The 27,585-nt window shown below is 44.8% G+C and overlaps 1 protein-coding gene across 1 annotated transcript in view; it reads left to right on the plus strand.

Annotated features, from left to right (window-relative positions):
• ADAM19 (ADAM metallopeptidase domain 19) overlaps positions 1–27,585 on the plus strand; it is an 88,561-nt gene that overhangs the window by 15,271 nt on the left and 45,705 nt on the right. Inside the window, exons 4-5 of the mRNA XM_082453905.1 lie at positions 19,413–19,491; positions 24,841–24,917. Coding sequence (XP_082310031.1) covers positions 19,413–19,491; positions 24,841–24,917 — 156 coding nt within the window. The remainder of the gene's footprint in view (positions 1–19,412; positions 19,492–24,840; positions 24,918–27,585) is intronic.

Here is a 27,585-nt window from a genome sequence, read left to right on the forward strand (position 1 = left end):
ACTGGAAGCTGGGAGAGGCCAGGAATGGAATCTCTCAGACTGAGTGCAGCCTTGCTAGCACCTTGACTTTGCTCTCTTGACCTCCAGAACCGTGAAAGAATAGCTTTCTGTTGTTTCGAGCCGCCTAGTTTGTGGTAATTTGTTACACATCAGGCACAGGAAACAAATCCAGGTTTGTGAGCCTTAGCAATAATGTATTTTTAAAAAAATATTTATTTATTTACTTATTTGGTTGGGCTGGGTCTTAGTTGCGGCAGGTGGACCCCTTAGTTGTGGCTCACCAGCTCCTTAGTTGAGGCACAGGGGCTCCTTAGTTTTGGCATGTGAACTCTTAGTTGTGGCATGCATGTGGGATCTAGTTCCCTGACCAGGGATCGAACCTAGGCCCCCTGCATTGGGAGCGCGGAGTCTTTTTTTTTTTTTAAATTTTTATTATTTATTTTTGGCTGTGTTGGGTCTTCGTTTCTGTGCGAGGGCTTTCTCCAGTTGCGGCAAGCGGGGGCCACTCTTCATCGCGGTGCGCGGGCCTCTCACTATCGCGGCCTCTCTTGTTGCGGAGCACAGGCTCCAGATGCGCAGGCTCAGTAATTGTGGCTCACGGGCCCAGCCGCTCCGCGGCATGTGGGATCCTCCCAGACCAGGGCTCGAACCCGTGTCCCCTGCACTGGCAGGCGGACTCTCAACCACTGTGCCACCAGGGAAGCCCAAGGGAGCGCGGAGTCTTAACCACTGCACCACCAGGGAAGTCCCAGCAATAATGTATTACGCTGTGCATAGTATCACTCGTGACACCTAAATAAGCTGGTTTTCAATACATGCTAAATTTCATTAATGCAGAGTCAAGAACGGATGTTTTCTAAAGTGTCTTGGTGATGCAAAGCATTGCATGTGGCCCCTGTGACTGTCTTCAAGTAAGAGTGGCAAGAGAAAAACATATTGAGACATAGCATGTGTGGTTACCATTTTTCAGCATTTCCTAAGTTCCAGCTCATGTTGTCTGATGCACAGTCTGCCTTCAGGCAGCTCTGGCTGAGGAATGATGGTCAGATAGAAATAATGATATCATCAACCATAGTAATAGCTACAGCGTAGGAGATGCCTATGTAGCAGGCTCTGTTGTGCAATCTCTAATTCAATCATCACAGCAACCCTGTGAGGTGTAGGTACCTGTGTTAGTCCTGTTTGGCAGATGGGGACCCTGAGGCATGGAGCAGTGTGACTTGTTCAAGGACATCTGGGTGGGAAGGGCACTCCAAGCCCGGGGTCTTAGCTCTGGCCTCATACTGCCTCTTGGATGCCCTGTCCTTACTTGGTATGCTCTTCTTCGATGAACACTGGTGTTACTTCTCTGTTATTCTGCCCTCCTTCTTCCCTTTCCTCCTGCCTTCCCTAGGCCTAGGTTAGAATTTGGATTTCAGTGGACTGTAGTGCTGCAATCCAGGCACCTAGGAGTCAGCCTGGCTCCTTGCACCTACTGGAGGTGTAAGCTTTGGCAAGTTGCTTACCTTTGCAAGTCTCAGTTTCCTCATCCACATCATGGGGCTAATAATAGTGGCCACCTCATCAGGTGTCATGTGATATTCAATAACACAGTGCTCTTAAAGGACTTACACTGTGCCTGGTGCACTGTGAGAGCCCAATAAATAGTTGCTATTATTTGTATTTTGCAGGATGGGAAAAACATTTAAGAATGAAGTAAGAGGGAATTCCCCTGAGCTGGTTTCCAAATGTAATTAGGAAGATGACCTTAAAACCCATTGCCCCTGGGAGGAAACTCACTTCTGCTCCCCTGCCGTGCCCAGTTTGACCTAACTGTATCTCGAGAATACAGCTGTGCAGGGTTCTCCAGTCGGCCAAACTGTACCTCTTGTCTCTGCCTGCAGAATCAGTGCCCGGGCACTCCCTTGGCAAGGCTCCGAGCTGTCTGATAAGGAGGTCGGGATTTGTTCACCAGTTCCGGCTCTATCTCCTTCCAGGGACCCGCAGCCAGGGCTGCCTGTGTAGCCAGGAAGGATGTCCATGGTTTTCTTTTGTCTCAAGCTTATTTCTCCTGGCGGCCCTTCAGCAGGAGCACAGGGTAAAATGAATGGGAGGAAGCTGTCAGCTGCCCTGTTGGCCTTAGATGGACCCTTGTCAGAGCGAAGGGAAGCTGTATACTTGGAGGAAGTCGGGAGCTGATTCTTGAGTTTGAGGAACCCTTGACCATCAGGCTGTTTACCTTAAGATAACAATGATAGCTGGCATCCAGTGAGTGAACATTTACCCTGAACATACTGTTTCATATGGATTTTTTTTTAACCCTGTATAAATTTCCATGTCAATTTATCCAAATGGGGTTATACTATATCCTAAGTTTTATTACCTATTTTTTTTTTCAGTTTGGAAATATAACATGGGCAATCATCAATTATTTTAAAAAATTTACAGAAGAACTTTTTGGAGTGTTTGAAACTTTGATAATAAAATTCTAGCAAAAAATTACATAAGTAATAGAGTTTTAAAATAAATGAGATCATACTTTATGTACCATTCTATAATTTGCTTTTTTATTATTTCTCTTCAATATCTTTCCACATTAGCATATTTATAGACCTATTTCATTCTTCTTAATGATGACATAGGATTCCACTGAATGGATGAACCGGAATTTAAAAATTTGCCTATTAATAGACAGTTTTCCAATTTCTTGCTATTACAAATAATGCTGCAGTAATAGGTTTATACATAATCTTTGAGTACATTTGCAGGTATTTCTGTAGGATTAATACCTAGCAATAGAGTTGCAAGGTCATATGGCGTATATGTCTAAAATGTTTTAAATTTTGACAAATCGTACCTCCCATTCCACAGATTCCTTCCCAAAGGCTGTACCATTTTACATTCATACAGCACAGTATGGGAGTATATTATGGATACATTTCCATGTACATTTTTGAGATCATATGTCTATCTGATAGTACATTGTATGCATATGCCATAATTAACTTTTAAAATTTCATATAATGAAAAATTATCAAATGCACATAGAAGTAGAGAGAATGATATAATGAATCCCTTATACCCATCACTCAGATTCAGTAATAATCAAGATGCCATGATCAATTTAATCACCCCGTATTGATGGGCATTCAAACTATTTTTTTTCTTTTCATTTCATTTTTTTTTTTTCATTTTTACAAATAGTGCTGGAGTGGACACCTTCATGTTCTTTGAGAGGTACTTCTAGAGAATCACCTCCTAGATGTGACTCACTGGGTCACAGGGAATTTACACAGAACAGGTAGATAAAGACACTTTGCCTTTGGCTTCTCTGTAAGTTAAATCCACCACCTGTGTTGAGAGAATTTGTTTCACACACTCTCACCAATGGGTTGGTTATTGAGCTTGGGCAGAATCTTTAAACCCAACTCTCCCGCTTTTTTTTTTTAACAGCTTTATTGAGATGTAACTTACGTACCATACAGTTGATCCATTTATATAAGTATGCCATTCAATGTTTTTTTAGTATATTTACAGAGTTGTGCAACCATCATTATATTCTAATTTTTGAACATTTTCATCACCCCAAAAAGAGGCCATTAGCAGTGTTATGGGTTGAATATGTCCCCCCCAAATTCATATGTCAAAGTCCTAACCCCTTGTATTGATACCTCAGAGTGTCCTTATTTGGAGATAGTCATTGTGGATGTAGTTAGTTGGGATGAGGTCATCTTGGAGTAGGATTGCATCTAATCCAATATGACTGGTGTCCTTATAAATAGGGGAAATTTGGACACAGACACGCACAGAGGGAGAATGCCATGTGAAGATTAGAGTTATGTGGTCACAAGCCAAGGAAATGCCAGAAGCTAGGAGAGAGGCCTGGAACAGATCCTTCCCTAGTACCTTCAAAGGGAGCATGGCCCTGCCAACACCTTAATCTTAGGCTTAACTTTTAGAACTGTGAGACAATAAATTCCTGTTTTTAAACCTCTCAGTTTGTGGCACTTTGTTAAGGCAACCTTAGCAAACTAATATGACTGGTTACCCCCAACATTCCCCCAAAGCCATCAGCTCTAGGCAACCACTAATCTGCTATCTGTCACTATAGATTTGCTTATTCTGGGTATTTCATATAAATGGGATTATACAATATTGGTTTCTTGTGACTGGTTTCTTTCACTGTGTAATGTTTTTGAGTTTTTTTTTTTTTGTTTTGCTTTTGTTTTTGAGTTTTATCCAAGTTGTATAGCATGCATCTGTACCTCATTCCTTTTTATTGCTTTATAGTATTCCATTGTATAGATGTACCACATTGTGTTTATCCATTCATCAGTTGATGGATCTCCTGCCTTATAAACCAAAGCTAACTTGACTCCACTCTACAAGTTTGATTTCAGCAGATTTTTTTAAAAATTGAAGTATGGTTGATTTACAGTGTTGTATTAATTACTGCTGTACAGCAAAGTGATTCAGTTATACATATATGCATTCTTTTTTTTAATATTCCTTCCCATTATGGTTTATTATAAGATATTGAATATAGTTCTCTGTGCTATACAGTAGGACCTTGTTGTTTATCCATTCTATATATAAAAGCTTACATCTGCTAACCCCAACCTCCCACTCCATCCCTCCCCCAACCCCCCTCCCCTTGGCAGCCACCAGTCTGTTTTCTATGTCTGTGATTCTGTTTCTGTTTCATAGATAGGTTCATTTGTGTCATATTTTAGATTCCATGTATAAGTGATACGATATGGTATTTGTCTTTCTCTTTCTGACTTGCTTCACTTAGTATGATAATCTCTAGTTACACCCATGTTGCTGCAAATGGCATTATTTTGTTCTTTTTTATGGCAAGTAGTATTCCAGTGTGTGTGTGTGTGTGTGTGTGTGTATGCCACATCTTTTTTTTTATGTTATTAACATTTACTGACATATATAGTTCTTTTTAACTTTTTTTTAATTTTTAATTATTTTACAGTAGGCCCTTGTCAGTTATCTATTTTAAATATAGCAGTGTATACCACATCTTCTTTATCCATTCATCTATCAGTGGACATTTAGGTTGTTTCCATGTCTTGGCTATTGTGAATAGCGCTACTATGAACATAGGGATGCATGTGTCTTTCTGAATTATAGTTTTCTCTGGATATATGCCCAGGAGTGGGATTGCTGGATCATAGGAAAATTCTATTTTTAGTTTTCTGAAGAACCTCCATACTGTTTTCCACAGTGGCTGCACCAACTTATATTCTTACCAATAGTGTAGGAGGATTCCCTTTTTTCCACATTCTCTACAGCATTTGTTATTTGTAGACTTTTTAATGATGGCCATTCTGACTGGTATGAGGTGATACCTCCTTGTAGTTTTGATTTGCATTTCTCTGATAATTAGTGATGTTGAGCATCTTTTCATGTACCTATTGGCCACCTGTATGTCTTCTTAGGAGAAATGTCTGTTTAGGTCTTCTGTGCATTTTTGGATAGGGTTGTTTGCTTTTTTTGTTGTTGCATTGTATGAGCTGTTTGTATATTTTGGAAATTAAGCCCTTGTCAGTTGCATCATTTGCAAATATTTTCTCCCATTTTGAAGGTTGTCTTTTCATTTTGTTTATGGTTTCCTTTGCTGTGCAAAAGCTTGTAAGTTTGATTAGGTCCCATTTGTTTATTTTTGCTTTTAATTTCTATTGCCTTGGGAGACTGACCTAAGAAAACATTGGTACAATTTATGTCAGAGAATGTTTTGCCTATGTTCTCTTGTAGGAGTTTATGGTGCCAGGTCTTATGTTTAAGTCTTTAAACCATTTTGAGTTTATTTTTGTGTATGGTGAGAGGATGTGTTATAGCTTCATTGGTTTACATGTGGCTGTCCAAGTTTCCCAACACCACTTGCTGAAGAGACCATCTTTTTCCCATTGTATATTCTTGCCTCCTTTGTCGAAGATTAATTAACCGTAGATGTGTGGGTTTATTTCTGGGCTCTCTATTCTGTTCCATTGATCCATATGTCTGTTTTGTGCCAACACCATGCTATTTTGATTACTGTAGCTTTGTAGTATTGATTTCAGCAAATATTGATTGAGCACCTGTGTGTAAAGTCCTATGCTTGGTGCTATAGGGAGCAAATGCAAAGACCATATCCTTGCCCTCTGGCCGTTTACTCTCTATGGGAGAGAAAATGCTCAAACAGCATAATCCGAGGTTGGTTACAAATTTACTTAACACAGTTAAAAGTAAAGTGCTGAGGGGGCAATAAGGAAGGGGGAATTTCTCACTGGGGGTTAGAGAAAACTTCCCTCAGGAGGGTACCTTGGAGCTCTGTCTTGTGGGAGCAAGGAGGGGAGGCTTCGGATGAGGGAGGGAAGAGAGATGAGTGGAAGAATGAGAAAGGAATTCAGACTGAGAAATTAATATATAAATATTTGGTCTGGATCTAGGGGAACCAAAACTGGAGTGCTAATAAGCTCTTAGGAATTCAGTATTCCAGCTAGCCAAATCATTATAATTCAGAAGAGTGGTATGTGGCAGTGGGAAAGGGGTTTCTCTCCCTTCTACAGCTGGGCTACCTGAGGATTTGAGTGGCTTAGAGTTCAAATTTTTTTGTTCTCTTATTTTTGACTTTGAGTTGGGCTTTCTCTTGCCTCTGGTAAAACCATATTGTCAGAGAGGTAGATGAGGTATTTTTAGGAAAGAGGCTTGCGGTGCAATTTAAAGCTAAGTTGTGTTTTCTGCACCTCGGATGAGAAGTTCTTCCCCAACCCCTCGCCATCGAAGGGAAATTTGGGCTGAGCCCAGTGGGTGGAGGTGTACCTGGCGGATGGAGCCATGGACTGCAAGGGGCTGAGCCCAAGGCAAAGATGGCTTCTTCGTAACTCGGGGAGTTGGGGGAGTCTCTTGAGAAGCAGGGTCTGGTGGGCCGGATGGATCTATATTTGGATTTGGGAGATGTGCTGAAAGTCCCACCTTCCAGACCTCTGTTTTCATCTTCAAGGATGTGCCTAGGCTCTTTGTCCAGACTCCTTGGAAGCTGGATTTCTACTCTCCAACCTTTGTGCTTAGGACATGGAGCATGATTATCCCCGGGGAAAAGTCTATGGGAGGAGGCCAGTTCTGAGGCCTCTGGACTGGTTCTGTCCTGAGACTGAAGCCGCATTTACATTTTGCCCAGGAGATATTCTGATTTTAAGAATGTAACCTTTACTTTTTCTCTATTTAGAACTCAGTGACATACACAGACCTTTGGCTGATACCTTGGATGCTAAATGAATAGGCTTTTGGGCTCCCTGGAGCAAGTTGCAGGTCTTGCTCAAACTCATCTGCGAGTAGGTATTGGGTCAGCGAATCCGTGGTTTTTCTGACAAGAGTCTCCAGTGTATTGAGTCTCCAGGGCTTGAGCTCTGGGTTACTCATTGGGAATTCTTAACTTCCTTTCTCTCTTACCTTCTCTTCCTTCATTTAACAAATATTGTGCGTGCCAGCTTGGTGGCTGGCATTGGGCTAGGTCCTGGGTATTCCTGGAAGAGTAACGGCAAGCAAACACAGTCTGCCATCATGGGGCTTAGAGCTTAGTGGAGGAGAGAGATAATCCAACCATTACTGAGCAGTGTGGGGCATGCTGTGTTGGGGGAAGTAGAGGGTACCGTGGGAGCACGGGGAAGGGGAACCTACCCTGGATTGAGGGCCTGCGAAGGCTTCTAGGAGGAAGTGAAATAAAAGGAAGAAGTAGGGTGGTGGTAGAGTTGGCTTATACAAGGGGGATGGGTTCCACGCAGGGCAAGTAGCAGGAACAAAGGCTCTAAGGCCTTTGTTGATGATGAAAAGATGTTCTTTGTGGTTAGAGCAGAGAGCAAGAGGGAGGAAGGAAATGGTGAGAGAAGGGGTTGTCCAGGTAGGCAGGGGTGAGTCCTTGAAGGGCCTTGTAGGCTCCTTAAAAGGATTGGGTGTGTATCTTGAGGGCAATGGGGAGCCGATGAAGAATATTTTAAAAGCCAGATAGTGACAGCATCCAAAGTGCATGTGAGAAAAATTACTTAGACTACAGTGTGGAGGATGGATTGGAAAGGGCAAGACTGGCGATAGTAATAAGACCCATTCTAAAGCTTTATTTTAATCTGAGGGGGAAAATATGGTGATCTAATATAGGGAAGTGGTTGCAGATAGGGAGAGAAGGGGACAGATTCCAGAGATACTTATAGGGTGGAATCATGGAGACTGGGAGATGGGTTAGATATGAGCTGAGGAAAGGGATGGATTCAAAGGCCAATCTGAGGTTCCTGGCTTGAGTAAGTAGCAGGACAGTGGTACAAGTCCCCATGTTTGTCCTTAGTTTGTGGTGGGACCTTGGATAAGCCACTTCTCAGATCTTTAGTTTTCTCATTAGTTGAAGGTAATAATCTCCAGTCATCAACTCTGGTGGTGGGGAATCCACTGATAAAATCTATGTGAAAAGTAGCATCCTATACTCTTTCCGTGACCCTAAAAGTCCTGGCAGAAGCGAAGTCTGTCCTTACCCTGTTTATCTCTGTAATTTGCACCCTTACATAGACTTTCCCCCTTATCTACAATTCTGAGCACTTGATTGATCTCCCAGGAACTGGTGAGGCCTCGCTGGGGGTCTCCTTGCGGGTTCTCAAACCAGCTTTTGTTGAAAACAATGATATCATTGAGTGGGTGGAGCTGGGCCAGGCTTTCCTGAGCCAGTTTAAGGAGAAATGGGTCTTTATGACTTCTGTACTTATGGCTCCCTTCCAGTCCCCTCCATGGCTCCCATGTGCCCCACTGCCCCCTTTTCCTCCTTTTACCCCCGAGGTTACGGGTTTGCAGGAAACTGGCGGCCCTCACGTTTTCTCCTCTTGCATCAGTCTCCCTGGAGAGAGGTCCAGATGGGCCAAAGGGGCTATAATGACTGCATTATATCAGGCTTGGTTTCTTTTTCCAAGGCCGCCCCCCTGCCCCCCTTCCCAGGAAAGGAAGGACAAGTCATGAAAAGGGATTCCTTTGGAGGAAGACTGGAGTGCTAGAGAAAGAGGAGATCTAAGTGTTGGGAAAGATGTCAGACCCCTTGTATTCTAGAAGCTCTTTATCTCTTATCGATGCTGGCTTTGGGGCTTGGGTAAGAATGTGAAGGTTAAACTGGCCTTTCAGTTATGTGGTGATAGGAATATGGCTGTGGAAAAGGAGATCAACAGTGTTGAGGATACTGAGTTCCTGATCCCTAGGCGGCCCTTTCTCTCTGTGCTCAACATACACACACACACACACACACACACACACACACACACACACACACGCACGCACGCACGCACACACGCACACACACACACACACACACACACGCACCCTCATGCACAGGCACCCTTCCTCCGAAGCTGTGTAGGTAGCTTGTTAGGAGAAATTGGAAGTTGATTGCAGCTCTGGTTTGCAGCAGTTCTAGGAAGGAAGGAAGATAGGTTGTAATATAGGGACTTGGTTTCTAGGGACCAAAGAGTAATATCTACCTTCTGTGTGGCCTGTTAGTGTTTGCAAAGTACTTTCACAGATGACTTTGGAAAGGAGGAAATAATTTTCTGTCTTCCTTTCTAAGTTCTCGGCTGGGTACCCTGTAACAAAAGACAGATTAACAAGAGAGAAACAAACAGAAGTTTATTAACATGTATACATGGGAGGTACCCAGAGAAAAATGAGTGACACAGAATTGAGACTTCTGTAGCATCTTCAACAAAGAACAATGTTTGTACAGAAATGGTAGGAAAAAGGAAAGAGGTTTTAGGCTTCTAAAGGCCGTAAACTGTGGGAAGGTAAATATTTGGGAAATGATAGATAAAGGCTAGTTTCTAAAGTTTGTTGTGTGGATTCCTCTGGTGCCGTCTCCAGGCTGACGGGTTCTAAAGTTGTCTCTGGTGATTAACTTTTGTCCTTCCTGGTAGAGAGAGGAGGAGGGACACCTTTGAGAATTGATGACCCGCTTCTAGGCAAATAGGAGGAGGGCAAGGAGCTTTTCTTGTATCTGCTTCTTCTCAGTTGCCTTAAGCTGAAAATGATCCTTATGCTGAAGTGGCATGTCTGGGGTGGCATAAGCTGCCACCCTTCAGCCTCCTCTAATCTTCATGAGCGAGATGCCATGTGGAGGGCAGGAAAGCTGTGGTTGCCTCCTTCACGTCCCCCAGCACAGTGCCTGGCACATGATTGGCCTCAGTAAATATTTGTGAAATGGGTGTTCCGAAGAGGCACTGCAGCTTGGCCAAGAATCCAGAGCAAATACGTGATGAATTCAAGCAGGAGGAACTTGGTCTTCCTGAGGCCATGTGCCCTGCAGTTTGTACCATATTATGCTGCTTAATAAGCATTCACTAATGAGTTTGCATGAGCATCCTTCCTCTCTGCCTTTTGGGAGTGTCTGGATGGCCTAACTCTTGGATTATCTACTGCTGATGCTGACGTTTAGGTAGCTTTAGTTCATTTAGACTGACGAGTTTAGAAGCAAAATATAATTCTGTGATGTTGGTAAGTTGCTTTTGCTCTTTTTCAAATTTTTCATCCATGAGAATGGAATGGGGGTAAGCACTGAACAGAGAGGGTGACATATAAAGATTTTTTGTTGCAGTAGACTCTGCCATTTATTCACCAATCCCCCTCCCATCCAAAAAAACTTTATGGGAAGCGTATGAGGCAACACATAGAGTGAGTGAAAAGCTGAAGAACTAGGGCTGAAAAGGACAGGGTCTAAGAATTCATAGAGAGTCTCTTTGAAACCGAGCAGGACCCTGTGGGGCTCCCGGGCATGGAGGCCTTTTTGTTCCCCATTTCTTGTAGGCAAGACTCCAGCCTCCATGACCTTCCCTGAGTTCCAAAAGGCAGATTCGAACAGCTGCTAATCAAGGGAGGAGCAGCCAAGAAACCGCCTGAGGCAAGAGTAAAGGGGCCCGAGAAGCTCATCAAGATTAGGAGACCTGAGGCGGGATTCAGGGAGTGCAGGCCTGTGTACACCCTAATCTTGTCAGCAACCCCACCCTTGAACCACTGTTATAAAACCCCTCATCAAATCCAGGTTGTGGACTTCTCTGGTGGTGCAGTGGTCAACAATCTGCCTGCCGAAGCAGAGGACCGTGCGCGACAACTACTGAGTCCACGTGCCTAGAGCCCGTGCTCCGCAACAAGAGAAGCTACCGCAATGAGAAGCCTGCACACCACAAGGAAGAGTAGCCCCCACTAGCAGCAACGAAGACCCAAAGCAGCCAAAAAAAAAAAAAAAAAAAAATCCATCTGGATTGGGATACATGGTTTTCAAGTGTAGGAGCCCGCTGTGGTCCCCTTTGCCTGGCAAAGCAATAACACTATTCTTTCTACTTCACCCGAAACTCTGTCTCTGAGATTCGATTCAGCATCAGTGTGCAGAGGCTGAGATTTCAACATCATCTTCAGGCGCCACCAATGGTGTGTCTCAGCTCCAGCCATTTTTACTGGTGTCACTCATCCAGAAATTCAGTGAAATGAGACCTGATTGTCCTGACTTGTTATGACTGACTCCAGGTGGCCCCAGTCAGCATGCAGCAAGAGGGGAACATTTCTCTAAATGTAAATTTGACACTGTTTTCCCAAGAAAGTGGCAGGGCTGCTGGGCAGTGCAGGACAACATATGTCCACTATGTTCTAGGAGGACTTTCCAAGTTCTAACCTTCTTGACTTGTGCATTCACTGTGATTTGTGCTTTAGGATGCTAAGAAACATTGGTCAAGGTTTATCAGAGTTACTGGGATATTTAATCAGAGCCTAAAAGGGACCAAGAACCCACATTTAGGGCAGGTTGGTTTGTGGTCTTTGCTTTTTGTTTGTTTGCTTTTATTCATGGGATAGCCCACCTACTCCCCTTTTTCTAAGCATATTTTCATAAGTCCTGTGATCTTAGGGATTTCTTTTCTTCGCTTCTCCTGTGTCTTATCCACAAAGTTTATCTGTACAACTGAACCATTGCCTCTTGCGTTGGCCCTTCCCTTCACGTTAATCTGATAACTGTGGTGATTTACCAGAAACTTGTTGCTGTCGGAAACTGGTTTGGTTGCTCGTGGCAACTGGTTTCGTCTTTTTTATTTTTCTCAGAAGTAGTAAACATAGTACCCCATTTCCCTGAACTGTTCTTATCCAATTCCAATAAGTGCCTATAATGGGTACTTTACAGGACACTGCAAAACAAACCCGTAAACCCTTCTTGGGTGAGCCATTTTGAGGGCTTCCCGGGTCCCTGACAATTAAGTATCCTGATCCCAAGAGGTCAGCCCTATTTGCACAGAGAGATTACTCCATCTTCATGGAGGCAGCCAAGAGCGAGGCCTGAAGAGGATTAAATAAAGACCCTGCTGGCCAAAGGAGTAAACAGTGGTCATCCAAACATCCTTTGGTCGACAACACAAAAGCAAAACACAGGAGCAGGACCTGGTCGGAAGGGTGCCAGGTCTTGTGGGGTCTGGGAGAAGATGTAATGGGATGTGTTTGGTGAAAAGGAGTGTTGACTCAGTGCATTGTTTGGACACTTCCTTAATAGAAGGTTAAAGACAACATGCTTCGGCTTTATGCCAGGCTTGTGGGTGGCACCATCTTGCTTTGCGGCATTGCTTCTGGAGCTGGGCCTCTGGCAGCCATGATGCTTGCTCACGTGAGTGCTTGGAGTAGGAGGAGATCGCCTGCTCTTTACATCAGGAGCAACCTTTAAAGTTCCCCCTTCCTTAAACTTTCTGTTCCCTCAAAAAGGAATGCCTCTGCCCGTGGGCCCCTTATTTGGCTTTAGGGCCATGCCTTTGGCATGTTGGTTTGTTTCCATTCCTTTGGAGTCAGAGGTGGAGTGAGCACTGCTTTGGAAATCTTGGTTCTGAGACAGCTTGAGCTGTCTCTTCTCCCCTTTTCTTTCTTGCTCTTTGAAAACAAAAGACAACAAAACACTACTTACTGAATTTGTTATTTTGTCCCAAATATGGGCAAGCACTAGCCGTTACATTAGAATATCATTCTCTGCTTTTCAAAAGCTCTTCCCAATGTCTGCCTGTCCTGGGCGTCACCATTTCCAATTGATAGAAAGGGAAACTGAGGCTGAGTAGCTTGTGATGTGTATACTATCACCTTTCTAGTTAAAAACTATGAATATAAAAATTTCTGAACATACCCAAAAGGACAGAGACTAGTATTATGAACTCTCAGAAGCCCATTATCTTGGTTAACAATTACCAAGTTTTACCACATGTGCACATAGATAGTCCCAGAGAAAACGTTAACAATGATATTTGTAGAAACAAATACTTTATACTTTGCAAAGATTTCTTTCACATTTGTTCATTTTATTTAGCAAATATTCATAGTCAGACACTCTCCTAACATTGTATAGCAACCCTATGAAGTAGATTCTGTTATTTCCCCCATTTTATAGATGAGAAAACTGAGGCACAGAGAGGCTAACCGATTTGCCCAAGTTCACAGAACTTATAAACGTCATAGCTAGTATTTGAATGTATTTTCTCATTTGATCCTCTCAGTGGGGCTGTGAGATCATAATTATCACACTGTTCATTTTCAGTCTAGGAAAAAAACAGAATTTATGTGGCTTAAGTGAAAACAGTTCTCATACAAATACAAATAGTGAACGTTTGTCAAAGTTTTGTTTAATTAATGGGGGAACCAACAAAATGATAAAACTGGTTTAAAAATTGGATAGATAAGGGAAACATATATTTTCAATAGTGAAGAAGGAATGCTGAGATAACATTGCTAAATTACATACAAAACTGGTTAATATCCTATGGGCAATAAAATCATAACCTTGAGAGTTATCTTTTCTGCTAGATGGAAATCATTCGTATCTCTATTGTATCTTATTAGGTTTTTACAAGTTAACATCTAATTTTACAGGGTTTTACAAGAGCTGCCCTAATTAATTGTAAATAGTCTTTCAAAGCTACATTTCCCCCCATGGAGTCCAAAGAACCTTAGACCTCCCAGAGCCTGTGATTTGACAGTGCTCTTGTATGACCTTGAAAGGCATTACGGTGATCTTTTGCCTCATTTCCACGGTTTGAAATGACAGTCATCTAGAGAGTAGCGCAGCTGGTGCTCAAACCAAACCTTTCTGAGCCCGGGACTTTCCCTCTAGGCTGTGCTGATATCATCTTTAGATTTTGAGAGGGTGCTTAGGAGGCTAGAAATAAGAAAAAGAATTAAAAATGTTAAAATTGATACAATGGAGAATTCCCAGAGACTGAAAAAGTATCACCTGGAAAAACTATTAAAAATATAGATTTCTGAGTCCTTCTCTAGAGAATGTAATTCTCAGTGGGGCTGGGATGGAGCCTGGGATTTTATATTTTTTAACAGCGTTTCCGGGTGTTGTGTTACTGGGCCGAGTCCCGTTATGACGGCATTGTAAGTATAAGTGAGAAAGGAAAGAGCCTTATGTTATCACCCGCATGGATGGGCAGGGTGAGGGTGAGGCTCCTCCAGAGAAGATAAGAGGGACCAGCGAGGCTGTACCCCCCAAGCACTACCAGTGTATAAGTGCCCCCAGTACTCCTGAGAGAGCTAAATATGGAGCAACACCTGGGAGAAGGAGGTGTCAGTAAAAATAGCCACTGGGATGATCAGAGTACTGTTTGTTTATGCTGAGCATATCTGGGTAGGGTTGTTTTTCAAGGTAGTTTGGAAATTATCACTTTGTCTTCACTGATTTGCTTATCTGAAGCAGCAGGTTGGGGGGATTGGACTCCCGGGAAGAGTTTTGCAAATTTTAGTCCTGCTGCTTCTCTCTCCCTAGAGGGGGGTTTTAGAGAAGCTTAGAGAAGCATTTGAAATTAGTCTGACAGTACATAGTCCTTAAAGGGACGGTTCTGGGTTCGAAGGCTGTGAGCCTTAGGAAAGGTGGGTCAGCGCTGTTGGAGCTGCAGTGTGTTTTTTGGGGTCTGGCTGCGTGTACAGTTACCAGGCCACCACGGGCAGTTCTGTTGTCCCTCCCTGGAGAGTGACCTTATGTTTTATGTCCAATATTTGGGGGACAGCTTATTTTCCCAGTTGCGATTCAGAAGAGACAAAGATTCAGAAGATTGCTCGAGGACTTTGGGGTCTGGGCAACCTGAATTTCACCCGAAGTGAGCACTGCAGTGCTGGCTGCTATTAGCATTGGGATGATGCGTGATCTCTGCTTGCCTGTGGGCCTGTGAGCCTTGAGGGCACGGGTGGGAGGCACTTCTTCAGAAATTGCTTTTCCATGGAAGCCAGAAAAAGGAGGGGGCAGGGTGGGAAATCTTGGACAGTCCTTCTCTCTTCCTGGATACACATCACTCACAACTCGTTTCCTGAAAATCCTAACACACTCCAGTGGTGAGAGACAGCTTCCTGCAGATCTGCTGAGCCAGCCCCTTGTCAGAGAGGAGATGAGAACAAGATGTGGTTGGAGAAGGGGTGGCTGGGCTGAGCTGGACTGCTCAGTGGCCCTGCAGCCCTGTCTCTGAGGGGATAGTGTGTTTGGTGCCGAGAGCAGCGCCAAGGCACCACCAGGGACTGGAGGCACAGATGGGCCTAGCTTGGGGCGATGGGGAGCGTGTGAAAGCAGTGTCTTGTGAATCGGTACAATTGCACAGATAGTGGTGATGGAACATGGCCCTTCCTTTTGCTTTTAGAAGGAAGGATGACCCTCGTGGTCAACATCCACAACCCCGTTTGGGGAAAGGGTTGTTATTAAAAAAACAAACAAAAAAACCCGCCAAAAACGACCCCTGACGTCCTTACATGTCTATCCTCTTCATCTTGCCCTGCGCTTTGCTTACCCCTATGGCTCTTCTCTACGTATATTCACATCTGAGACCCAGGAGCCTCCTTTTTGTGGCATCACATGTTCTCAAGGCTGCTGTCATCACCGTCAGACTGTGCTTTGGACTACTGCTGGCAGTGCTTTAGTTTTGTGCTTCTACCTTCTCATAGAGACAGAGCAGAGAACTGCTTAAAAAGTATGGTCTGGCCCAACAGACTTGGCCTTGAAACCCGGCTCTGACACTGTGCCGTGACAGCTTGGACAAGTTACAGTTCCGAGGTTGCAGTGTCCTCATAGGCATGTTGTGAAGGTGAAGTGCTTTCTCACTTAAAGGCATGTGAACTATTTTGATTGCAACTTTTCAGGGTTTCTTAAGCTCAGAATGATCCAGGGTGTGGTGGAGGTAGAAGGGTGATGGAGGCTTGGGTAGTGAGACACGTGGATATTTCTGAAGTTTGCCTGCTTTAAAAGTATGTTGAGAACTTGTGGTCTAGGGTGGTGGTTCTGCCCGAGAATCACTCAGAGAGTTATTACAACAACAGATGGTTGGGCTCCAACCACAGAGTTTCTGTGTGCAAGGACGTTTGCAGTGGGGCCTGACAATCTGCATATATATATATATATATATATATATATATTACAATCTGCATTTTTAACTAGTTCCTAGGTGATGCTGATGTGGCTGGTCCTGAAAAGGGCAGTTAGGTGAAAGAGGGAACAGACTGTTTCTTGTAGATTCAGCAGACAAGAATGAGGCCAGTGGGTGCCGGTTACAGAGCGAGGTAGTTTTTGGTTCAGTGTAAGAACTTTCTCTAACTATTACATGTGGTCAGAAATGGAGTGGGTGGTGTCAGGAGCTCCCTGTCACTGGAGATGTCCGGTGCCGAATGGCCATCTGGCAGATTCCTACACAAGGTAGAAGATTCATTCATTCGTTCATTTATTCATTCATCCACTTTTTCACACAATAAACCTGCCTGGTACTAGGAGCTGGGGAGAAGCATTGAACAAGGCAGCCGTGCTCCCTGCTCTTAGGGAGTCCACAGTCTAGTGAGTTTGGCTTAATGATTCCTGAGGTCCCTCTCAGCACTGAGGCTCTGAGAGTCCTATGATGACAGTGGCAGAACCTCAGAATAAGAAGATGCAGAAAGACGCTTACCCTTCTGAGGATGTGTGGCCAAGAATGTGACAAGAATGTGGACTCCTCTGAGGTTCAATCTGGATTGCTCTCTTTGGAGCATCTTGGCGTCACTGGATGAATATTTTCCCCCCTAAGACTCAGAAGAGGCTGAGGGTGTATTTTCCAGGAGTGCATTACTGTGGGAAAATTCATGTCTCCCTACTGTCATCCAGGATGGACCATTAAATTCTGAACTCCTGACTTGCCGTCTGTTATGCAGTCTGTGAAAGCAGACCAAGGAAATGGGCTGCAGGAATGAGCTCATTGTTTTTTCACCTCTGTCAAGTGATATACTGGGGAGTTAATGGCTGGGGGGAATTGAAAGGAAATAGGTAAATTCCACCAGTTTTTCTGGGTTCTTCCCATCATAATCCCTGTTGAAAGCAATAATGATAATCACTAACCTTTACTGAGCTCCACTCTGAGCCAGGACTGGTTTTAAGCTCTTTTCATACATTATGTTACTTTACTCAGATGACAACCCTGTCAAGTAGAAGGGATTTTGCAGAAGAGGAAACAAAGGTTTGGAGAGGTAAAACAACTCGCTCATGGCCATAGAGACAGTAAATGTCAGAACTGGCACTGAAACTTAGTCTCTCAGACTCCAGACCATGCTCTAAGCTCCTAGTATGCTCAGCGACTCACTCATTCATTCATTCAGTAATTAGTTAACACATTCTTTCACTGAGTACATGTTAAATAAACACCAGTATATACTGGTGAGCAAAACAGCTTGGCCTCTGTCCTCCTGGGGCTTACAGTTTATCTCGCTCAGACAAATGGGTGACTCTTCCCTTCGATCCTTGACTGGTTAGATGCTAAGGAGAAAGAGAAAGGGAGACAGAATCTGGCAAGTTAGCTACTGACCCAAACTTTCCATGTGAATTGGAGTTTCTCTACACAAGCTGGGTTTTCTGTTTTGCTTTGTTTTTACATCTACCTGTTGGGTTTCTTTTCTTCTTGTCCAAGCCTGCACGTTGAAGGGCTTGACATAGTGCAAGAGACAACCCTTGTGGCATTTGCCTTCTGACTGCATTCTGTGGGTGGAGGGGAATCTGAGAGTCTGGAGTCCCGGAACTTAGAGCTGGAAGTGACTCCGAGACACTCTGGAGATCCTCTTCAATGACCCTCTGTTGTGGGAAATGTCACCTCTTACAAAACTAGGGTGGTCCCTGCAGGTCCCTTTGGCTTTCTATGCTGGCCTCAGCTTGTATCTTATTTTTTTAAAAAGCAGTTTCAAATTAGTTTTTCAGTTTTCAGAATAAATACATGATAATTATTCTTTAAGATCAACCAGTTTTTCAGAAATATTATACAACTTACGTTGTGAACATCTTCTGTAATTCCCTGAGATAACCACCATTAACGATGGGCATGCCCTCCTCCAGCTGTTGTTGATGCATGCACTAGTGTGTACTGCTGTTACTTTTTCATTAAAAGGGATTTTAAAAGTACATACTTTCCTGAAATTTATTGTCTTTAACTCCATTTTAGACATCTTTCCACATTAGTATAGATCCACTTAATTCTTTTTTGTTAGACTCCAATTTTTAATGGTGCCTTCCATTACAAACTTTTGTGCCCCCTGACCTCGATTTTCTTTAGATTCGTTCTGCTTTTAATGAGGCTGAGCTAGTTGAAGCATCCATTTGGCTCTTTTACTCGTCTTTTAACTTTCAGGGAAATTCTAAAAGCCTTATTTGAGGTCACCTTGCCTTTGGTGAGGGATTCTTAATCTCAGCTGCAAGAGGTCTGTGGCAAGAGAGAAACCAATGTCCAATTTTAGGAAAGAAAAAACAATATTGGAAGGGTAACACATAAAACTACCAGGTCTCAGGAGATCTGAACCACTAGGTCTCAGAAAAGATGGGCAAAGGAAACTCCTGGAACCCATGCAGCAGGAACACAGGAGCAGATGAATAGCTCCCATTTGTTAAGTTCTTGCAGCATTACTCCATTGGCTTGGCTCGCGTCGAGGGCCACCTTTGGCCAAGGCCAGGTAGGATACCTTGATTGACAGTCTTACCAAAACATGCAACAGGGAAGAGGGATTCCCTTAAAGAAAAATTGGTGTGCTGATACCAAAAGTTGGTGGATACGCTGGAAAAATAATCAGTCAAGGTACACAATAGGGTCCATAGACCCTGGGAAATTTTGTGACTGTGTTTGCACATGTATTTTCCCAGGACCCAGAACAAGTTAAGATCTAAGATCACTGCTTTTGTGGTCAGCTCTATCTGGTTGTGGCTGACTTAAGCGATGATCCCAATGAACACAAAGTTCATAACAAACTTCATTCTGTTTTCCTTTTTATTCCTTGAGCCGTTCCATAAGACTGCCTAGTTCCTTCTGCGTGGAGATGCTTGGGGTGGTTCTACCAAGTTTAGTTAGAATCACTGGCTACTGTTCCCAGGACGGTGAAGTCCATCATCTAAGGAGACAAATGCCTGTTTTTATTCTTTTCAGGCACCTTTTTGCTCCAGCCTACACAGAAACCCATTATACTCCAAGTGGCAACCCTCGAACCACCACCCTGAAATCCAAGGTAAGTTCAGGTCAATATCTATCAAGCAGTTGCCCTATCCCAGACCCGCCCCTAGGAAGTGAGGAGATGCTCAGTGGAGACAGTCCCTCCCCTGAAGGAGTTGTTTCCCTGACTGAGACCCAGGGAGTGAGCAGGAGACACGAAATATGAATTTGTTGTTTAGTAAGCGTACCCTCCCCTTTGCTGGCTAAAATGGTGAAACAAACAATATTTTAAGCAAGTTGCATCTGATTAAAGTGATATAAATCATTATGAAGCATACATTTTCTTTGCTTTATGTTAATTACCCACATACTAACAAAAGTTTAAGTAAGAGAAATGATTTACTGGTAATCCTGTCATCTCACCCAGTCAGATGTTTGTTTTTTTTTCATATGGACATGTAAGGTTTTGTACTCTGCCTTTTTAATGTGGTTTTAGGATGTGAAGATTTTCTTATTTTGCTGCTATCTTCATATTGGGTATTTTTCCCCTCAAAGTTGAGTTTGGCTGTTTGCACAGAGATTTGTCATTTAAAAAATGGTGTTTCAGTTTTAGTCTTTTAGTTTGCTCCACCAACCATTTGGTCACTGGTGGACATTTAAGGTCATGAATCATACACGTTTCATGGTTTGCTAGCTTTCCCTACAGGGGACCTTTTAGAATTTGTAGGATTAGAGTGGTGGTTCTCAACTAGGAGTGATTTTGGTTTAAATCATTTCTTTTCCTTAAATTTTTGTTAAATAGGTTGGTAATGAACATAAAGCAAAGGAAATATGCTTCACGATGATTTATACCAATTTTAATCAGGTGCAATTACCCTAAAATATTCTGTTTGTCTCTTTGACTGTTTTAGCCGACAAAGGAGGGGACCCTTGGCAATTTGTGGGCACAGTTTGGGTTACCGTGACTGGGAGGTGGGTGCTACTGGCATCTGGTGGGCAGGGATGCTGCTGATTACCCTGCAATGCACAGGCCAGTCCTCCACAGCAGAGAAGTGTCTGGCCTCAAACGTCAATAGTGCCCACGTTGAGACATTCTGGACTCGAGTGACCCTTCTCGGACTCTGTGCCAAAGAGCAGGGGTGAAGGAGAAGGGAAGACAGACTCCAGCAGAAGGAGCAGTCTTTTGCCTTTGGGGCCGGATGTCATGGGCTTTTGTGGTGTGCGTATCTGGGAGGTGTGGTGTGCAGGCAGCAGGATGGGCTCCTCTGCCTCAGTGCTCCTCCCACAGCTTCCCATGACCCTGAGGTTCCCACGTGATCCACTCTTTACAGGAGCCCTGCCGGAGTGCAAAAGCCTAGAAGACAATGACAGCCACTAACAGTCGTTAGCAGCACAGATGAGTTTATCAGATCACCCTTGAATGAGGAGAGGGACACAGGACAGTTAGGTTTCGATGGGTCTAAGAGGTCTGTAGTAACTCGGTAGCTGAGGGGCTATGTTGGATTGCTGGGTGTGAAGATCAGTGCTGCCTTCTTCACCAAGACCTTCCTGGGGAGGGGAAGGAGTGGCTGGTGCCCACGGGAGGCAAGTAGGCTCTGTCTTCTCATCTCTGGGAAGTCTGGCCAGCTGTGGCTCCATTCCTTCTTCAAGGCCCCTTGGTTGAAACTTCTTCCTCCCTTGAGACTTATGTTCTCTGTCTCCAGTGAGGTGGGGAAGGGACAGACGTGCCTCAAAAGCCCCTCGCCATTGTGACCTCACAAAGCACCCTCCTCTGGGTTTGGCTCCTGCACTTCTGTGCTGAAGAATGGGTCTCAGTGCTCGAGTTTGCCATGAGCTCATGCTTCCTGCTACGAAAGCCCCCTCTGGGTGGCCCCCTCAGGCTGAGAAGCTGGGAAGGAATGCGATGACTTCATGGCTGTTGTGTACTTGTTCTTTGTGCTCTCGGGGTTAGGCAGAGATGTTGTGAGGGCCTTTGAGAAACAGAGGACAGTGAGAGAACTTCCCCTCCCTCCCAGAGAGCCCCTCCTTCCTGAAGGTCTCGTTGACCGAAGCACAGAAGCACATCTCCCCTGAAGCATGGAATGCCTCTTTGTTTTCTTACATCCCCTGCTCCTAGGCTCTTACAAAGCCCCCACCCAGCCCCAGGGGGCTTCCAGTCAGCTTTCTTACTTGGGAGCTGAAGACTCAAAGAGAAATGGGAATGGAATAAACCGCTTAGCTTCGCTTGACCCAAATGTTGCGGATCACACTCTCCTACCAAACTTGGCCAGGGGTAGTGGGAGTTCTGGGAACCTTATCCAACCCATTGCTGGGCCTTTGGGCTCCAGCCCTGTTCTAGGTCAGATCATTGGGGGAATGGTCTGTGAGTGTGTTCCAGTAGAACGAGTTGCAGAGTTTGGGGTCTGAAGCCAGGGTTTTAGTCTTGGCTTTAACTAGCTGTGTGACCTGAAAAACCCTTTTGACCACACTAGTGTTGAGTTTCCTCATCTGAAAATTGGATATGCTAAGATCTGACTCTCAGGGCTGTGAAAGGGTAGGATGAGTCACTGATTTTTATGGGAATTTATTTTTTTAATTTATTTTAAAATTTTTTTTTAAAACTTTGGGTTTATTTATTTATTTATTTATTTATTTATTTATTTATTTTATGGCTGTGTTGGGTCTTCGTTTCTGTGCGAAGGCTTTCTCTAGTTGCAGCAAGTGGGGGCCACTCTTCATTGTGGTGCGCGGGCCTCTCATTATCGCGGCCTCTCTTGTTGCGGAGCATAGGCTCCAGACGCGCAGGCTCAGTAGTTGTGGCTCACGGGCCTAGTTGCTCCGCGGCATGTGGGATCTTCCCAGACCAGGGTTCAAACCCGTGTCCCCTGCATTGGCAGGCAGATTCTCAACCACTGCGCCACCAGGGAAGCCCTTTATGGAAATTTATAAACATCTCTTCCAACGCCACATCTTACAGATGAGGAAATTGAGGGGAGAAGAGAAAAAGGAACATGCCGAAGTCGAGATAACCAATGAGAGGCAAGGCTTAGACTAGTACCTCAGTCTCCGTTGGTGCTGGAAGATGATAGAGCTTTGACAAATTAAGTTCCATGCACTTTGCTGGGTCTGCTTTTGCTAAGAGAGACAGAGCATGGAGTCTGAAGTCAGGCTGCTGGGGTTTGAATCTCCACTTTGGTGTGTGGCCCTGTGAATGACCTAAAACCTCTCCAACTTTTAGTTCCCCCTTTTAAAAAATGAGAATAAGAGTATCTACCTCATAAAGCTGTGATCGGAAGTAAAGGAAAAAAATCATGTAAATTGTTTATCCAGGAGCAAGAGCTGGGTAGATGTTAGCTCTTACTGTTAATAACAGTAAATGGCAGGCATTATTATCACATGCGGTGATGTGTGTGACAGCCCTCTGTAAAGTGTGTTGCACTATACTCATGCCTAGAGCTGAGCAGAGGGTGGAACCAGAGAATGTAGACGAATGGGTTAGCTGTCTCCTGGGTCACATGCCTGCCTGCTGGGGACCAAGGAACAACCACAATCAAGTGTGGTCCTGGTGATGGATCACTTGGACTGTTGTTACGTAGGTGAATGCCAGAGATTCCTGATTGGCCCTGCTCAGGCCCAGGACGTTGGTGGGGAAAGATAAAGCTTCCGTGTCTGCAACTACACAGTTTACATCCTTCTTAAGACCTTCTTAAGAACCTGGCTCTGCCCTGGAGATTTTACCTTCTTTCTCTTCGGACCAGCTTATCTCTTTTGACCTTCTGGGAAGAAGCTTGTAGGAATGTGTCCCTTGTTATCACCCGTTGGTGTGCTGGGAACAGTCCTGGTTTGTGTCCGTCTGTCTGGTTTAGCACTTTATCACTCTCAACAGGGTCCTGGTTTGCCTCATAAATGCTCTGGCTACCCTACTTATCAAACACTCGGCTGGCACCTCGAACTTTATTTCAAGCCACTCTTCATGATGTGTAATTATCTTTGTATGGCTTTTAAACTAATATTGGCTCTCACAAGACCATAAGTCCTACGAAGGCTGGAGCTGTGTCTGTTACTCACTGTTGTGTATCGGGGCCTGGTCCTGGGCCTATAGCACATAGTGGTTTGTAGCCATGAGGAATCCAGCCGGGTTGGGAAGACCAGATGGCCGTGAGATGCCCTGGCTAGAGAGCAGCAGCAGACCTGCAAGCGTCCATGGACACAGGTGCCAAATCAAGTCTGCTCCAGGCGCGCAGGGATTCAAGGGGGGCAGGGAAGATGGGGGATAGATCAGTTTCCTAGAGCCGCTGTAACTAAGTGCCATCAACTTGGAGGTTTAAAACAACAGAAATGTGTTCTCTCATAGTTCTGAAGGCTAGAAGTCCAAAATCAAGGTTATGCTGCCTCTGTCGTCTCTAGGGAAGGATCCTTCCTTGCCTCTTCCAGCTTCGAGTGGCTCCTGGCCATGCTTGGTGCTTCTTGGCTTCTAGTTTTGTCTAATCTCTGCCTCCATCTCCACATGGCCTTCTTCTTTGTGTGTGTGTGTGTCTCTCTCTGTGTCCTCTCTTCTTTTTATAAGAATACTAGTTCAGTATTGCCTCATCTTAATGTAATTACATCTGCAAAGACCCTTTTCCAAATAAGATCACATTCTGAGGTTCTGGGTAGACATGAATTTTGGGGGGGTGACACTGTTCAGTCCTTACGGGGGGTCAAAGATGTGAGTCTAGTGGGGAGGCAGGCTTTTGAGAAGCCAGTGTTTCCTGTGGCCAGCATCATGTCATAGAAAGAGATCTGAGGGACTTCCCTGGTGGTGCAGTGGTTAAGAATCCGCTTGCCAATGCAGGGAGACATGGGTTCGAGCCCTGCTCCGGAAAGATCCCACATGCCGTGGAGCAACTAAGCCTGTGCACCACAACTACTGAGCCCACGCTCTAGAGCCTGCGAGCCACAACTACTGAGCCCACATGCCACAACTACTGAAGCCCATGGGCCTAGAGCCTGTGCTCCACAACAAGAGAAGCCACCGCAATGAGAAGCCCGTGCAATGCAACAAAGAGTAGCCCCTGCTCGCCACAACTAGAGAAAGCCCGTGCGCGGCAGTGAAGACACAAAGCAGCCAAAAATAAATAAATAAAGTGTTTCTCTTAAAAAAAAAAAAAAAAAAGAGAGAGATCTGAAATCCTGGGTTCTCCAACTAGCAGTGAGACCTGCGGCAAATCTCTTTGCTCCTCTGAGCCTTAGCTTCTTCATCTTTTCCGTGAGGATGATGGCATCCACCCTGTCCCACCGCCCAGGAACATTGCGAGGGTCAAATTAAATGGTGGCTTAGAAAGCTCTTTGCAGATTGTAAGCTTAGGGTAGGTAGGTATATAATCATCCCTGACTTTCATGAGACACTAACATTGCCGTGCTTATCAGTATCCTGTGGTCTGACCACCCGCTTTCTCCATGCTAGGATCACTGCTTTTACCACGGGACAGTGAGGAAGGCAGAACAGTCCAGTGTCACGCTCAGCACCTGCCGGGGAATGAGGTAAGAGGCCCTGACAGTGCTGGGCGGTGGGGGGGGGGGGGGCACATGAGACTCTGCCCAGGAATGGAATTTTTAAGCCAAGCGGGGCTGGCCTTGGGCAGGGACTTTGAGAAGCTGTCTATTGAGAATGTATGCAAGCCAGCTCTGAGAAGGGCTGAGCTTGGGAGGGACGAGGGAAATAATAATCCTTTGATGATGATGATGGTAAAAATAATAATGTTAATAATAGATAACCCACAGATTCACTGGGGACTGAGCATACTCTTTCCTGAGGAGCTTGAGGTTTTATTATTATTTAGGTATGGTGAAGCCAACAGAGCAGGAGACAACTGCCATCGAAAAGACACTTTATTGTACTCAAGATCCCAGGAGGAGGGGCACGCCGTGCTGGGGCTGGGGCACAGGGCAGCACAGGGGTCATTCAGGAGGTAGAGCGGGGAGAGGGAATGTGGGAAAGAGTCTTTATTGTGGTTTCTGTGGAAAGGAACAGGAAAGGCAGGGCAAGCAGGCTTAGGATTGGCTAGTTTGAATAATTTTGGTGGGATCTGGGGCCTGGGGCTGTCCCTAGTGGTCTGGTACCTGGCCCTGGGGTGAACAGGCCCAGGGGGGTGGGCGGCCCAGAGAGAGAGAAGCCCGTTGGAAAGGCATCTGTGCTCACTGGTGAGTTAACCATCTGTAGGAATTGGCTAACCCTGGGGGCAGGAGCAAGGTCGCAGTGTCAAAGCACCAGGGTATAGGAAATAAAAGACGTGGTTCATACACTTGAAATTGATGGATTTGAGCATTTATTCCCACTTCTCCTTTGCTCTTCTCTGGTAGAAGTGCTTATAGGCGGCAAAAAAGGAAATGGGCAGCTAGTGAAAAGAGCAGAAAGAGAAGGGAGAAGCAAGGATAATCTTCAAGACAGAAAATGAACTGAAAAGTTCCAACGAGGGGGCATGTTGGAAAGAGAGTGACTTCATTATCTGAGCCAGACGACCTGGCTTTGAGCGAGTAGCAGTTGACCAGAGGGGTGACCTTGGGCCTTGATGGTCTCTTTTGTAAAATGTGGATAAGGGAAATATATATCTGTCGTGTTGTGAGGATTGCACGTGCTAATAGATATCTAACGTTTAGAACTGGCCAGTACATACAAGCCCTCAGTCACCTCCCAGACCCATGCTTCTTAGGCGGGGCCCGCAGAGGGGCGCCATCAGCATCACCTGGGAGATTGTTCAAAATGTAGTAGCTCAGGTCCTACCCAGACCTACTGGATTGTAACCTGTATTTTACCAAGATCCCCAGGTGATATGTGTGCACGTTATAGTTTATACCTGAGAATATGTGTTCCTTGAGAATATGAATTCTATCTCAATATCTGTTTCTCTCCTCCAGCCTACCCTGGTGCTTTGCATATAGTAGGATCTATACATGTATGTTGAAGTAATAAAAATCATTTATTTAGACTCTTCCCACCCTCCCCTCCTTTTGGAAAAGAGATGATGATCTGAAAAACCTGTGTTCTAATTGCATATACTAATTGCCTGGGTTTTAATTGCCTATACTATGTGGTACCTATACCCAGTGTGTTGATAAACTAGCTCTATGAAAAAAAAAGAAAAAAAAAAGCACTGATATGTAGCATCTGCCAGTATGCTGGTAAAAATATTCCCACCATGACCAATTCGAAGCTATCAACATGATGTTACTGAAGGCAGCATTGGGCAGATATGCATACGTTGGCCCTCATTAGCCAGTAGGAGGTGTTTCCACTGTGTACCCTTCCTCTCTCTTGATTGATTGAGCCAATGATTGTTTCTTTCATTCAGCAAATTAACACTGGGTGTCTGCTCTGTGCCCATGCCCTACACGGGTGGAGGGGAGACAGGCATATAAAATTTCCTGAGCCCTCAGTTTCTCATCTGTAAAGTGGGCATGGATGATAGGCATGGTAGAGAATGTTAAGTGCTGTGTTAACGCTACAGCATGCAGACGGGATTATTATCATCTTATAACAGTGAAACCATGCTAAGACTCACCCAGGCTCACATGCCAGTGTGAGGCCCATCATGCTGCCGATCCCACGTGTTTGTTTATAAATCGAGCCATGTCTCATCTGTAAGGCTTCGTGGTGAGTTGGCCGGAGGGGATTAGGCAGGAAACAAGCTTTGTCTGGGAGGCCATAACAGAGACCCCAAATCCCCTGCTCAAGTGACCTGATTGAGCCTAGCCAACTGGCCTTCCAGTGGTGTTTACAGGCCCAGCCATCTGCAGTCTGCAAGTGAACAGCATCTGTTCCAAGAAGGAGGAAAGGGAACATGCAGGTGTGACTTGCTTCTCTCTGCCTCTTCCTGTGTCCTCTTGGTCTGGAGCAGTGGGAATTTGGCTTGGCCTCTCGTACATCATTCCCACAGCTGTGCTGATAGGGGGAAACTGGGTGAGCCGTCCATGTGTTTCTATTTTGCACGCTTCCCTTTTATGGGGTCCACCCGCCTTCTTTTCCCAGCCTTCTCACTACACACCTTAAGAAACCAAGGGTGTCTGTGGGCCCGACTGATTTAAGAGCTGGAGACGCATGGCAGATGGCTCGATTCAGACTCTGGAGTAGGAGCAGCTGTAGCAGCAGCAGGCTTCAAACCCATGCAGCACTCAAGTCGCCCCCCACTAAGGCTCATAAAGCGATGCTGCA

This window comes from Balaenoptera physalus (genome assembly GCF_965194825.1).
Source record: "Balaenoptera physalus genome assembly, chromosome: 3".
Lineage (NCBI taxonomy): Eukaryota > Metazoa > Chordata > Mammalia > Artiodactyla > Balaenopteridae > Balaenoptera > Balaenoptera physalus.